At 40.2% G+C, this 16,424-nt stretch overlaps 1 protein-coding gene across 5 annotated transcripts in view; it reads right to left on the bottom strand.

Moving 5' to 3' along the window:
* Window positions 1-16,424, bottom strand: part of RBMS2 (RNA binding motif single stranded interacting protein 2) — a 60,274-nt gene that overhangs the window by 23,807 nt on the left and 20,043 nt on the right. For all 5 annotated transcript variants that reach the window (XM_061416806.1, XM_061416808.1, XM_061416809.1 and 2 more), the window contains one exon: window positions 2,134-2,300. In XM_061416806.1, coding sequence (XP_061272790.1) covers window positions 2,134-2,300 — 167 coding nt within the window. The remainder of the gene's footprint in view (window positions 1-2,133; window positions 2,301-16,424) is intronic.

Below are 16,424 nucleotides of genomic sequence, written 5' to 3' on the forward strand. Positions count from 1 at the left end.
GTAGCACACTATATTTAGTCCAAGAAACAAAGGGTAGAGAAATCAAGGAACTAGATTGATACAGTACTCTCTTCCTTCATATGCTAAGTCACTTTAGTCATGTCCGACTCTTTGCAACCCCATGGACTGTAGCCTGCCAGGCTTCTCTGTCCATAGGGATTCTCCAGGCAAGAAGACTGGAGTGGGTTGCCATGCTCTCCTCCAGGGGATCTTCCCAACCCAGGGATCAAACCCATGTCTCTTATGTCTCCTAAAGATATTCTGGCCACTTTCTATTCCCTCAAAAAATTACTAGTCCTAGACTAAGTCCCCTAAGTTCATTTAAATATCTTTCTAACAAGGTAAGCTGAGGTAAAGGATCCAGTGTTATACACATATCCAGCCTTTAGAGACTGATTCTGTGCAGCTTGGTGCAAAGAGAATTCCAAAACCACAACGTCAGAAGACTAAGGGATTTACAGAGTACCTCTGAGGCCTCATACATTCTGGGGGAAGGATGTTCAGCCTCTCCAGGATTTGGGACAGCTGGCACACGCATATACTGTTATGGGAGTTTGTGTCAGTTTGACCACTTCAGAAAATTGTTTACTAGAATCTACAAAAGCTGAACAAATGTATACCCTATAATTTAGCAATTTTACTCCTAGTAACACACATGTATATACACATGCAACAAAAGTCTTGCTCAAATTCATAGCAGCACTATTCATATCTGTAACTGTCACATACTGGAAACCAACCCGATATCTAGCAACAGTAGAACAAGTAAATAAACTGTGCTATATTCCTATGATGGAATTCTAGAGAGCAAGAAGAATGGACAAAGTTTTGCTACAAGCAACAATGTGGATGCATTTCACAAACAACACTGAGAAAAAGAAACTAGACATAAAATGGTATGTGCTATATCATTATATTTATAAGAAGTTCAAACAAGCCACATTAATCATTCAGAGGTCAAGCAGTAGATACCTTTGAGGGTAGGAGAGAGATTGTCACAGGGACGTGGGCTTCTGAAGAGCTGATAATGTTCCATTGATCTGCGTTACAAGGGACTCTTACAAGGATGTGTTCACTTTATGAAAATTCACTGTTCTGTAAGCACTTATGATTTGTACAGTTTTCTGTATGCTTGTTATACTTCAACAGTTTTAAACAATGGTAAATTTAGGAACTTCCCTGGTGGCCCAGAAGTTAAGAATCCACCTTCCAATGCAGGTGACGTGGCTTTGATCCCTAGTAGGGGAACTAAGATCCCACATGCCTCACAGCAACTAAGCCTGAGTGCTGCAACCACTGAACCCACAGGCCACAACTAGAGAACCCGTGCTGCAACTAAAGACCCCGTGCGCTGCAATGAAGATCCTGCTTGCCGCAACTAAGACCTGGCACACCCAAATAAACAAACTCGAAATAAATTTCTCCTTCTCTGTTAGTACTCCCATCCTACCAGCCTCCAATCACTCCCCCATATAAATGATCTGAAACACATATTTTTCTGCTACATAGAATTGAGCTGGCATCTCTGCATGCGTGCAATTTTTCCGGCTTTCCTAACTGGGCTAATTCCATGGTAGTTATCTCTACCTCATGACTCAAGTCTATGCACAAGGACCCCTAAGATCTTTAGGGAGTAAATACAAGTTGACAACTCTTTCTTCATATTCTTCTTTATCCACTAGCTGGAGGGCCCCTCTGGGTCCCTGGAAATATCTCTAGCAGCAGAAACTCTCCTAACAGCATAATTGAATTTAGTCCCACTTTCTTCTATCCTCACTGCCAACTCTATCTTCTGATCAATATCTTCAGAGATATTGAGCATTTCTATTCAAGGTGTAAGGACAGAAATCTTTCCACTAAGACCATCAGTTCTGGATACATGCTGGAAACAAACTCATATACTAACTAGGCTTTCCAGGTCAGCCTGATCTGGCTTTTTTCCGAGAAACACATGAAAGTTTTATATATTGGCAGTACATAGAATTTCTTTCAGAGGGGTTGCTGAGAAACCTTGTGAAAATAGGGGTAAAAGCAAAATAATACTGCATTTCAGGATAAGAGTATCTGGTAAGAAGCCAGCATCACCAAATCTGTACTGTCCCTGGAAACCTATCCACGTGTGCCCCAACTTACGACTGACACAACTTCACTAGGTCCTGGTCAGTAGTGCTTGGCTGCAATCCCCGGATGTAGAGGTTGGTCTTACTCAGCTGGTCATGTGCAGTGCTCCCACTGCTGCTGTTAGGGGTACTGCTGCTTGGACTAGGTGGTGCCATTTGCTGAGACAACGACACATATGGCTGCGGGGAGACACGAAGAGCAAAAGGTCAGAAAAATCACACACTTAGATGCTCAGGAGTGAGGAAGATCTTGGCCCTTGGAAAGAATGATTCCAAACCCGAACAGCAATGAAGTCATAGAAGAGTTTTTTAAAAAATGAAGAAAAAAAAAAAAACCTAGAAGAATTCTTCTCTGAATAAGAAAATATTTAACTGTCCTTTCACGGAAAATGAGAGGTCAAAATATGTTTGCTAAAGGTTTAGAAAAAAGATACTTTGTGATAGAGAAGTGTTCTTTCTTACTATATAGATGCTGGAAATACAAGTGATGTATGCCTCTTAAGTAAACTGTGTAATGAGACAAGATTAATAAAAATCTAAGTTCTATTCAAAAATGACAGGGAGGAACTAGTAATTTATCAAATCAAGAAGGTATAGAAACGCTGAACACAGATTATTCATAGAGCTGTAGAACAGGAAAACTGCAAAATACTTGCAAGAGTTTGAAAATTATTATACACTTGGACAAATAAAATGAAATACTAATTATCGTGCCAGGTAGTAAAAAATGACATTTTTCACTCTGCTAATAGGGGTTTAGTCGTAAGTTCTTTACTTATTTAAACCTTTATTTTAAAGGTTTAAATATGAATGAATACTAGATAAAGTATGGGTAAGGAAATCCAACATTTGGGATGAAACATCTGTAATCTTTCACTATTGATACCAGGACAGGCAACCTGACTCTGCTACGCTTTGGGGGTCCTTCTGTTAGAGAAAAACTACCAGGTTGACTAGAACATGGATTCATTCTTTCCAGGCATATTTTATATCCTAATGCTCTAATCAAGCTTCTAGTGTATACAAATATATGTTTCATAATACTCTAAATTTGCATTTGTTAGTTACTAAGTCATGTCCGACTCTTTTGCAATCCTATGGACTGTAGCCTGCCAGGCTTCTCTCTCCATGGGATTTTCCAGGCAAGAATACTGGAGTGGGCTGCCATTTCCTCCTCCAGGGGACCTTCCCAACCCCAGGGATCAAACCCTAGTCTCCTGCATTGCAGGCAGATTCTTTACTGTTGAGCCACTGAGGAAGCCCCCAAATTTGCATAACTACCTATAATGTGGTACACTTTACTATATCATACTCAAATTCCAGTTCTCCCTTGGCTTAAAGCACTTTACAGTACAAATCTATTTGGAATTACTTTCCTATAAAATGCCAGCTTCATCTCCAGGGTTTCCCCCACCTGCTTTTCTTTGGTGGCGGTGGCAGTAAGAGACTGGAGTGGTAACAAGAAAAAGAGATACATAAATATAAAAGAGGGGAAACCTTCCCCCAAATAATCTTAATGTAATATGTGCCTCTTATATTTCATGCCTCTGATCTTTAGAAAACTCTTAAAAATCTTTGCTCAGGCTAAATATGTTGAAGCAAGTATTTCCCTATTTCTGTCATTAAAAAATGTGCAAATACACATTTGTATCCACTTGCAAATACACTGTTCACTCCTTAGCTCCATACTACAGCGAAGAAGAAACTCAATACCACATTCTGGAATGGCCCAAAGACTCATGACCTACTGCACCTCCTGATATACCCTATCTATTTCCTATCCCTGTTCCCCTCTCTTTGCCAGCACTCATACTAGGATTTTCCATACAAAACAATCCACATGCTGGCAGAATATGAATTATGATTCCTCTGTGGTGGCAGTGACAGTCAGCAAGTGCAGGGCAAGGCATGTGTATTTTTTAAGCAACTTTCAGACAAGACAAAAACAGGGCAAATAAACCTAAAAGTCATACATCCAGTGCTAGAAATGGCAGTACTTAAGAACAATGTTGAAATCGCCAGTGAATTAGTAGATATGTAATAATAATCAAATACTAGGTGTCAAGACCTCCCCCATTGTCACTACTATGGTAAGTGCACCGTCTGATTTAGAGGCAAGAAGATTACGACCTATATTCTAATCATGAGTGCTTCTGAGTTCAGAATAAGAAGATCACTGCTAGAGGTCATTTGCTAAGACATCCTTTCCTCTTAGCTCAGAAAGCCAAGCTGATGCTTCTAAATATAAGATTCTAGGGAACTCCCTGGAGGTCTAGCGATTAGGGCTCAGTGTTTTCACTGCTGGGGCTGGGTTCAATCTCTGGTTGGGGAACTAAGATCCTGCAAGCTGACGGTGTGCAGCACCCTCACGCCCCGGCAACCAACCAGGATGAGAGTCTGGGCCTGGGGATGACGGTGGTGCCGGCAGTACAGTGGCAGCAGAAGCAACTCTAGTAGCATCGTATCAGGTACCAAGCACAAGCCCATGAGATCACCCATCTCAGTCAGAGTTCATCTGTGCCCTTTCCCAATGTGAGAGAACATTCCTAAGAGGAACTATCAAAACTAGGACTGTCCAAAGAAGAACCAAGGGTTACTGAGGAAAGAAAGAAATCGAAAACAAGTTACTGGTTTGCTACCATGGGTATAATCTTGGTTTTAACAGTAAGGTCTTAGGCATAATCTAAAAATATGACTTAGTCATTAATTAAAAAAAAAAAAAAAAGGCCAGAAAAACTCCTAGAAAAAAAATGTAGTTCAGAAAAAAAAATTTTTTTCTCTCTTGCTGTTCCCAAATAGCTTCTGAAACTGCTTTGCAGGTTTGGCTCCAAAGAGAAAAAAGAAAAATACTCTCTTTTCAAGAGAGAATTTATGAAATAAAATTGAGCAAGCCTCTTAAGTAAAGCTTATTTGGCTTCCCAAAAGAAACTATTTGGAGAGAGAATACTAACTAAAGTAAACTAATGATCCATGTTTACCTATATATGTAAAAGAGAAAACGGTGATACATATGAGAGTCCAGAGGACTGAGATATTTTTACTGGGGGTGGGAAGGGTAGGGTAGAACTGTCTTCTTTGTCTCCTCCTTGTCTGAAATAGTCCTCTGAGGCCACTGGTCCTCTGTCAGGGCCTAAGCTAGAAAATGAAGAGCAAGATTTGAACTCTTTAAAGCAAGGACCCTCACATTTGGCCTAGGATCTTAAGACAACTGGGATGGTATTAAACTTGCCTTTAGAAATAAAGGGTGTAGCAAAGAAATATGTAAAGTTATTCCATAGAAGAGGGGAGGCATGAGCCATGTTATGAAGGAGATTTAATTCCGGAAGTGACTGGGAAACATTACTAAGTTTATTATAAGCTGAGAAATGACATGATATCATATATTTAAGAAAGTTGACACTGGCTGTATAATCCCAGCTGGTTCAGAGGGGTAGGAGATCAAAGGTAGTGAGACTAATTAGGAGACATTAGACACGAAGGGAGGTCAGGAAAAAAATAGAAGTTAAATTCAAACTTGCAGGGGTGGGCCTGTGTGGCGCGGGGCTGGAACCTGTGGGATATCCACGCGGCCTGAGCCATGGCTGACAGGGGCAAACACCTCAGGCCGGGCTCTCCTGCAGCAGTGCCTGCACGCCGGGCTGCAAGTACGCCAGGCCGAGTGGGTGGAGGTTCAGAGAGGATTAGTGATCTAGTGTGCTTTTTCAAGGGCGCTGATAAAGAACTTCTTCCCAAAATGGTTAGTACACTGTTAAACTTGAAATTAAGTGAAACAGAAAATGGCAAGCACGTCTCTATACTGGATCTACCTGGCAACATTCTTATCATCCTCAAGCCACCCTTGGTGGGAGAGAGAAAGGAAGAAGCATGCAGCATCACTGTAACTCTGGAAAAGAAGAGGGGTTAGAACTTGATTCCCATTTGTGAATCTCTGTAAAAAGAATCAGATGCTAATAGCAAGTGTGCCGAAGCTGGGGTTGTGGCGGACATGGCATTTACGGCAACAGGCAGGCGTTACTGTACACACACCTAACTGAGTTTTGAAGTTTCTACAGTCGTAATTAGATTCCCTAGCCCCTTCTTCTTGAGCACACTAATCTGAAGCATTTTTAGTTAAGAAAATCCTGGGTCCCATCCATAACTCTGCAGCCTCCTAATTGGATGAGCTTGCCAGTCACCTAAACTCTGGATCTCAGTCACCTTCCATCCCACTTTCCTCTACACTGACACTCAAAATTCCTTCTCTTCACTTTATGGTCACTGATAAGAACATGGAAATGTTCCTAGAGAGCTGTATTTAAGCATTTTGCAATGAATCATTTTGTACAATCAAGAAAAATATACTTCTTATGCCCTCCAATGTATGTAGTATGTAATAAAAATAACTGTTAAAACTAGGTAAAACCCAGCACAAACCAATTACAATTTTGTAAAATTTGTTTTAATATTTCATATTTCCATATTTTGAATGAAAGAATATGCAATTTACTATTCCTTCTAATACTATGAAAATGTAATGCAGAAATATTGTACATTTTAATATTACTTTCCAAGGATATCCAAGTGCTTTAAATTATTTTAAGAATCTTTCGTTGATATAGGAACAGGGAATGGGGGACTAAAAGTTGTTTTGTTTAATATTCTGGGTTAATATTCTGTTTCTCAGTTTTTTACCAAGAGTGTATGTCACATTATCTGTCTTTCGTTTTTAAAAGTTACTGTTTCATTAAACTAGTGTTCATAAATGGAATTACTTGGAAAAAAATTCAAACTTGCAGAATTTGAAGTGATCTGCTTGATGCATATATGTGAATGCTTTTAGAATAAATACTGGTTAATTTTATTCATTTAATAAACATTTAAATACCTTAGAAATACTACACAGGGAAGGCCTGAAAAGCGTAGTCGTTAAGTGTTGGAGAGACTTAAAATTTGATTTTTTAGCTAAAAGTGAACACAGCACCTTAGAGATGCAGGCTTACGGAGTAGGTATTAATGCTTTTAGAAAGTTCTAATATTGCACTAATTCCTGGGAAATGGAATAAATTCAGTTGTGATCCCTAAAGACAGGAGACAATCTCAGGGCAAGGACTTTATGGCTTTGGATCTTCCCAGTGAAACTCAGATACCTACGGGCAACGGGTTACCAAGGCAAAATAGAGAACACTGGCTGGACTGCAAAGGTGAACTGACGGAATGCAAATGCCAGAGAACAGCAAATTTAAGGTTGGCAGGAGACCAGAATCTCTCAGTAAAACGTGTGTGGGAACACCAGCATGGGAAGGACTTGGTTGCTTCCAAGAGAGAACACTCCCCTTGCAGAGTGAATGGCCACACATGGGAGCTGAAAGAAGGCAGAGAAGGGAGGACAAATGAGCTAATGGATACAGAGTACTGAATACAGGGCTCGGCACACAGCAAGCACAAACTCAGTTACAGTTACGCTTTTAGAAGTTGGAATTGTTTTAAAAAATGAAGTTGTTCTATAATTAAAGGATAAAATCCTTCCTTTCAGAATATAGATAACTCACCCAAATTGAGCTATTATCTGTCTTCAGAGACTTGATGCTTCCCCTAGCAGTTCTTAAGGATCCAGGAAAACTCTGGAGAGATGTTTTTATGGAAAGCGCATGAAGACATATGAGGTTAGGAGGCAGACAGTGAGTGGGTCCTAACCATCTTGAGAACTACCTCTCTCTGACCACCTTGATAGTTACTTATGTCTAAATTATAAAACAATTCCTTCTGTTTTGTTCTTCTTTTACTAAGCCTGAGACCTTTAAGATAAAATAATGAAAAGACTTTAATTTCTTAAAGACTGGTGGGATTAAAGATTGGTGGGGTGGTATTTAAAGGATGATTAGAGAACTATGTTGTAAAAATATCCTGTAAGAATCTCTGGGGCATGATAATCTGGGGAAGGGCTTATAGCATGGGGATAAAGAAATATATAACTCCTTCATCTTCATCCAGAAAAAGAAAAAGCAAACTCCCCTCTTCCTGTAGCAGGAACTTTATGTTTCCTGTCTTGCTGAGTTACAGGAAACCAGGAGACAAGAGTGTGTCTTCCTTCTGCTCTCTTGCAAGAGATCACAATGGTAGCAGAGATTCAAAGCCTACTTCCCAATCACTAAGTTTTCATCAGATCTTTAAGAGAATGATCCACTCAGATGAGTTACTTGCTAATTAAAATCTAATGCAAGTAAAACACTGTCTTTATTCTGAAAATAAGGTTCTCAGATCAACTGTTCACTTTGCCTGGTTTAAGAAAATTCACAAACCCTGTATCCATTCATTTGCTATCAAAGTCATCCCCATCCTGAGCCCTTAACTTTATTATCACCAGAGCCAGAGAAAACTCCACCCCAAGTCTAGTGCCCAGCTAAGTTCCAGGCACAGAATATATGCATGGATATTTACTAAAAGGAGTAAAACAAATTTAGGGGGTTTGCTAATAGTAACTGTGTATCACCTTAATAAGAAAAGTCTCACAGATACAAAATTCAGGGGCTTCCCTGATGGTCCAGTGGTTAAGACTCTGAGCTTGCAATGCAGAGGGCCTGGGTTTGATCCCTGGTAAGGGAACTAGATCCCATATGCTGAAGCAAAGATCCTGAGTGCTGCAACTGAGACCTGGTACAGCCAAATATATAAAAAGAAAATAAATTAAAAAAAAAAAAAAACTCAGTGGCCTGACATCAAAATTCCTATTACAATATGGATATTGATGTTCCACAAGACAGGTTTCTGGAACCAGTGGTCTCTGGGACATGTAACACATCTGATCATTTTTATCTAAAAATACATTATTTCCTGAGTTCTCTCATTTCTCCTAATAAAGTCCACTTTCCCTACAAAGTATCAATCTTTCTAATATTCACTCATGAGGCCCTTTGCATTATTTGAACCATTCAATAAATATATGAATGCCGAATATGTGTAAGCTCTGCTTGATGTAGTGGGGACTCACAGGTGAATAAGTGTATAAGTGAAATATTTCATAATAAATTTAAACACATACCCATAAGAAGCCATTGGGATTCCCTGGTGGCTCAGAGGTTAAAGGGTCTGCCTACAATGCAGGAGACCTGAGTTCGATCCCTGGGTCGGGAAGATGCCCTGGAGAAGAAAATGGCAACCCACTCCACTACTTTTACCTGGAAAATCCCATGGACAGAGGAGCCTGGAAGGCTACAGTCCATAGGGTCACAAAGAGTCAGACACGAGTGAGTGACTTCACTTTCACAAGAAGCCACTAAGTAATTCACAAACCAGAGCATACAGCCTAGATAACTAGCAGAACAAAATGTGTGTGCTTTTTATGGGGATCCAAGAAAAATGGTATGAGAACATGAAAGAAAAAACAATTCCTGAGGGAAAAGTTTCTCAAAGAAAATGTTTTGGGTTTTACCTTGAAAAATGAGTAGGAGGGTAAACTTTTAAAAGGGAGCCATAGGGAAAATCAAACCAAAATCATAATGAGATATAACTTCATATCCACTAGAATGGCTATAATAAAAAGATTATGGCTTTAATCAAAAGTAACTTTGATGGCTACAATAAAAAATAACAAGTGTTGGTGAGACTGTGAAGAAACTGGAACCCTTGTACACTACTGGTGGGGATGTAAAATGATGCAGCTGCTCTGGAAGACAGTTTGGCCGTTCCTAAAATAATTAAACACAGAGTTATCACATGACTCATCAATTCCATTCCTACGTATGTACCCAAGAGAACTGAAAACATGTGTCCAACATAAAACCTGTACAAGAATTTCGTAGCAGCATCATCATAGCCCAAAGTGAACACAAATGTCTATCAACTGATAAATGGGTGAATAAAATGTGGTACATCCACATATGAGCCTAGTAGTCATTAAGAAGGAAAGAAATACAGATACATGCTATGATGTGAATCTTGAAAACATGCTAAGTGAAAGAAGGCAATCACAAAATACCACCAATTATATGATTCCATTTATATGAAGTGTGTAGAACAGGCAGGCAAGTCTTTAGAAACAGAAAGTAGATGAGTGATTACCTATGGCTAGGAGAGGGCGATAATGAAAGCACTGGGAAGTGATGGCTGTGTGAGTGAGGTTTCTTTGGGGGGTTGGTACCGAAAATGCCCTAAAAGTATGGTAATGGGTGCATGATTCTGCAAATATACAAAAAGCCACTGAATTGTACCATTTAAATGGGTGAATTGCACACCATGGGAATTTTATCTCAACAAAGCTGTTATAAAAATTTCACAGAGAGATGTCCCCAGTGGTCCAGTGGTTAAGAATCTGCCTGCCAATGCAGGGGACACGAGTTCGATCCCGTCTGGTAAGATCCCACATGCCTTGAAGCAGCTAAGCCCGTGCACTCGAGCCTGTACGCTAGGGTCCAGGAGCCACAACTACTGAAAGCCCACACTCCACAACAAGAGAACCCACTGCAATGAGAAGCCTGCGCACCGCACCTGGAGAGCAGCCCCTGCTCACCACAACCAGAGAAAGCCCATGCACAGCAACAAAGTTCCAGCACAGTCAAACAAAGAAGTGAATAATTAAAAAAAAAAATTTCATAGAGATGGGTGGAGAGGAGAGGACATTCCAACCACTGAAAACATCCTACAGGCTAGCATGACCTAGCACAGGCCTCAGCTTAAGTTGGCATCACCCTACTTCATTTACAGGTAGAGAAGTCTTAAAATTAACATACTTTATTGAAATTCAAGTAAAAATATGAATTAGACATTATATCGTATCAGAACAAAAAAGGAGTATTTTCAATAATCCTTCCTTCTGGAAAAAAAGAAAACAGTAACATTAAAAACAAAATGAGGGGCTTCCCTGTTGGCTCAGTGGCAGAGAATCCACTTGACAATGCAGGAGACACAGGTTCGATCCCTGATTCAGGAGGACCCCAAATGCCAAGAAGCAACTAAGGCTGTGCACCACAACTACTGAGCCTGTGCTCCAGAGCCCAGGAGCCACAGCTGCTGAGGCCACATGCTGCAACTAACAAGCCCATTGGCCCTAGAGACCGTGCCAGTGCCCTGCAACAAGAGAGGCCAAACTACGAGAAGCCCGTGCAGAACAACTAGAGGGTAGCCCCTGGCCGCCACATCGAGAGAAAGCCCTTACAGCAACGAAGAACCAGCACAGCCAAAAATGAATAAATAAAATTATCAAAAGACAATAACAACAGAAAGGTTGCTCTGCAACATGCAGAGCCTAAGCCAGAGAACCCACACCACAGATCTGCGCAACATACCTGGTCTTAAAACATGACTCTCAGCACTTCCACTACTTCCTCTCAGCTCAAGTAAGCCTGACACCTCCAGCTCATCTCTTCCCCACTTCTCTTTCACGGCTCTTACCGCTATAACAGTAATCTGTTTTCCACATTCCTTTAATGCCAGGGGGAGTTACTCACATTCATACCAGGTGATACTCAAACGAGATCTTAGGTATAAAATCGACATTTTCAAACCCTAAGTCAAAATAACTAAAGAATCCTCAGTTAATAAAACAATCAAACTTATTGCCCAGAGATCCATCCATTCGCCCTTCCAGATCTGCCTGCCACTCCTGTCCACCTTGCTTTGTGGCTAGGAAGCTGACCATAAAGAGTGCATGAACAGGCTCCCTTGTCCTGTGGATTCCAGTTGGGTTTGGTGAACCAGATACACACCAGCAGGATATCAAAGGGCAGGAGGAGGAGGCGATCAGAATATTTCTTTTCCTAGCTCCTTCCCCTGCCAGAATACCATGATTTGACTGCATACTGCTACTGGCGCCCAAAGTTCTCTCCATACAGCTACTCTTAGATTCTGGCAATCTCCCTCAGTTCCTTCCCCCTTTAGATCTAGAGTAACACAGGCTCTGTAATTGCTGGCCATAGGGTACTCTGCTCGCTCTCACTGGTTTCCCTAAGTCTCTTTGTAAACAGTCCCTTTATTACATCTTTCTCAAATTATTCTGCTTGGGTATGCCATCTGTTTCCTTTTGGGACCCTGAATGATGAACAAACCATTCTACCTTAAAGACTCAGGTGCAAGGGGATACGTACGTACTCAGAAACTCTTAAGAAAAACTCTGCTTTCTTCAAGATGGAAAAAGAACCTCCTCACTCCTCTAGGCACATGATGCAGAATTTTGTACTATATCTTTTTGTCTGACAATTAAACAGTATCTTAAGTCCTATAACATTTATGATTTCATTTGCTCTTCCCAACAACTCTGTGAAGTAGAGCAGGGAATATGTTATTAGTTTCCTTCTAAAACTTAGAAACTGAGTCTTAATTTTATTTCAACATTCCCTTTGGTATGTCACTTCACTTTTTATTAAGCAGAACCAAGTAATGGAAACCCTAAGACTGACAGTATCCAAACCGGTGCAGAGAGCTGAGTAAAACAGTTCTTACATGACCCTACCTCCTTTCGTCTCCCTTCTGGGAAGAGGACAGTTCTAAGTTCCCTGGGAATAGGTAATGTCGAGTCCAAAGTAGAACATTTAAGAAACAGAGCATTTGAACCGTGACCCAAATAAGTTAAGAGTAAAACCTACATAAGACTGGTGCTTACATAGACTAACCAGAGCAAGAGCCCTCAACTGAAATATGTGGACAGTTCTAAGGGGGCACAGCCCTTTCTGGCAGCAAAAGCCCATGCCTGTATCCCAAGGAATAACTAACTATGCCATCAGTGTGTAGGTACATGTCAGTGCGGCAACATCTCATATGGACCAGGAAACACAGACAAAAAGTTTCATTTCCAGGACAGGAAAATGAGCTTTGAAGGTTAAGCAGCTTGTCTGAACATGACAACCAACTGCTTAGGCAGAACATGGCTGGGACACAACTGAGTCCCCATGGAGTGTGACTCTGCATAACAAAATCCCTCCACTATTCAGCCTAGCTAGTGGGTCAGCTGTTCAGGAGGAGATATGGCCGAAGAAGGAACTACAAAGTAGAAAAGGGTAACAGAGCTTGCAGAGAGGTGTATGTGGCTCTCTTCCACAAAACGGTTGCCTTAGAGAAGATGAAGGAAAAGATAATGTCTGCCTAGAGTTTATTCTGTCCTCCCTTGTCTTTTATCCTATTTTCATCACTTGACACAATTTCATTTTGGTAAGACGTACAGAGATCACAAACCCTTAGAAGTTAGGAAACACCAGCATCCTCTTCTTCACCCTTATACTACCCACAGAAAGAATTCTTAGATTGGTAGATTAAGGTTCTGGTTTCATCAAGGCCTAAAATCTCAAAGTCATGAAAATATTCTGTTCCTGTGGTCATTAGAGAAATATTTTTGTTTCACCAAACAATAAATACTGGCAACACTACACATTTGAAGGAAGTAGCCTAGCCCAAGAATATGAAAGGTATACGTGCCTAGTCTATCTTCAGATCAAAATAAAACGTATATATGCAACCACCTAGCCCCCCATGAACTATATCAAGTTTAATCTTTATCTATGCTTATTTTTAAAAATCACAAAGGACTTTGGAAATAATTTTTCAAAGTTTGATATAATATACATAGAACTATCTCTAGAAAGATACACAAGAAGCAGTTAATAATGATGGCCACTAGAAAGACAAACTAGGTATATGGAGGATGGATTGAAAACAGACTTATTTGTTTCCTTTATACTTGTTTGAATCTTTTATATTTTATAACAAGTCCATACATCTATTATCTATTTAAAAACAAAGTCTCTTAAAGTCTGACATACTTTTTTTTAAAAAACTAGGGTAGAATGTTAAAACACTTGAGTCCATACAGCCTGACCACTGGACCCACACTCTCATAGTTTCTAACATACCTTGAATCTCAAAAAAGACAGTGATCTGAGTAGAACTCGTCCTCAGGAAAGTGTTAACCTAGTTTATCCAATTCATGGTTTAAATCACAATTGGGAATGAGGCAGAAGTTGGAGGTAAGGGGTGGAAGTAAGGACTGGTTGCCAAAGTAAGAACTGAAAACCAAAAGCCAATTATAAACAAAGGGATAAGGTCTCCAAAAGAAGAGAAACTCCTGTAAGTTCTGTCTAGTTCCTGGATAGTAATGTGCAGGTTCTGCAAGAATTTTTGTAAGATCTAGTACCCATATCCACGTACAGACTTTATTTACAGAACAGCCACAGTATGCTTAATCCATTAACAATATAGAAAAAGGGGAAATCCCTATTCTTTTAGGCTGATTTACTAAAACAAAACAGCTATTTTCCTCTCTCCTTATTACAAAATAGTTTTGATAGAACTTACAGAGCAGAATCTCAGGTTCCTGCTTACTTTTGTTATCCTTTAGAGGTGAAACTGAAAGAAAATTTAGAATGAGAATAACAGACTTATAGTTTAGAGGCAACCCTCTACTGCCCCTCACTTCTTCTCTTTTTCTAGTCTCCATCCTCTCTTATCTTACTCCTCTCCATTCTTCTTCCATTTTTTTCCCTTCCTCTGTATCTTTGCTTAGGCTTACTCCTGACAGTTGCGTTCAGTGGTGTCCTTAATTAACAACTAGCCGGTTATTAATACAATATCAGCATTCCTCTTCTTCACCCTTGTACTACCCACGATCCCACTACTAGGCATATACCCTGAGGAAGCCAACACTGAAAAAGACACAAGTACCCCTATGTTCACTGCAACACTATTTACAATATGGAAGCAAGCTAGATGTCTATCTACAGATGAATGGATAAAGAAGCTGTTGTGTATACATGCAATGGAATATTACTCAGCCATAAAAAGGAATGCATTTGAGTCAGTTCTGATGAGGTGGATGAACCTAGACCCTATTATACAGAATGAAGTATCTCAGAAAGAAAAACAAATATCATATACTAACACATATATGTGGAATCTAGAAAGATGGTACTGATGAAATTATTTGCAGGGGAACAATGGAGACACGACACAAAGAACAGACTTATGGACATGAGGGTGGGAGAGGGAGGAAGGAAAGAGTGGAAAAGTATGGAGAGAGTAACGTGGAAACAAATATTACCATATGAAAGATAGATAGCCAATGGGAATTTGCTGTACGACTCAGGGAACTCAAACTGGGGCTCTGTAACAACCTAGAGGGGTGGTATGGGGAGGGAGGAGGAAAGGAGGGTCAAGAAAGAGGGGACATATGTATACCTATGGCTGATTCATGTTGATGTTTGGCAGAAACCGACACCATACTGTAAAGCAATTATCCTTCCATTTAAAATAAATAAAAAAAATTTAAAAATCATCAAAAATTCTACTAGATTAGGGATTTCCCTGGTAGTCCAGTGATTCAGAATCTGCCTTGCAATGCAGGAGACATGGTTCGATCCCTGGCTGGGGAACTAATATTTCACATGCCGTGGGACAACTAAGCCTTTGAACCTAAAGACCGTGCTTTGTAACAAGAGAAGAAACCATAATGAGAAGCCTGCACGCTACAACAAAGCAGCTTCTGCTCCTCACGACTAGAGAAAGCCTGTGTGCAGCAATGAAGACCCAACGGAGCCCAAGACAAACAAATACACAGTGTTTAAAAAGTCTACTAGATTTAAGCACTGGTCTGGTACGTGAAAACGGAACTAAACTGAGGAATCTGATCAGCACCCTCACTGGGGGATCACTTACTGCCCACTGCACTGCGCCCTTCCATGTGAATAGACAGACATCAGCACACCATCCCTGTGGGCAGGCAGCTCCACTCTGGGGGTACAGTTGCCTGAAGGGAGCATGCATTCAGCTTTGCTACCTTACACACTGGTGAGGTTTCACACGGGTTGCCTCACAAGGGAGGACCATAGCTTTCTGTTTGGTTTGGTTCTGATCACTGCTTGCACCTAGGTGGAAAAATCTGCCTAATTCTGGCAGTATTAGAAAATTCACTGGCCCACAGATAGGAGGTACCATCTTGAATATCAGTTTTATCAGTAATAAAGGTGTTGGTTTTATTTCCATTTGTCAAACGTTTTTCTTATTTCTCAACTGGAGTGGAGAAGAAGGATGCTTCAAACCGAAACTCTCAAACCCCACCAGTCTTTAAGGGTTAGGCAAGTATTTGATAGCTGAAGTGGAGGCCCAGGTAAAATGTTAGCATGCCTAGCCATACCAATCTACAAATTCTGTAAATGTAAAATAATGGTTTAGTATTAATTAAATTTGGAACAACAAAGAAAATAATTTTCATTTGTAATGTAAGATCTTTATGTTACAAATAAGAAAAAAAAATAAGATTCAGTTTTGATATAAGCACTCAATTATTTCACTATTCAGTTAGCAATTGAGTAAGGAATGAATCAACGTTCACTAAATGTTTCCTCA

The sequence above is a fragment of the Bos javanicus genome, chromosome 5, assembly GCF_032452875.1.
Source record: "Bos javanicus breed banteng chromosome 5, ARS-OSU_banteng_1.0, whole genome shotgun sequence".
In the NCBI taxonomy this organism is placed as follows: domain Eukaryota; kingdom Metazoa; phylum Chordata; class Mammalia; order Artiodactyla; family Bovidae; genus Bos; species Bos javanicus.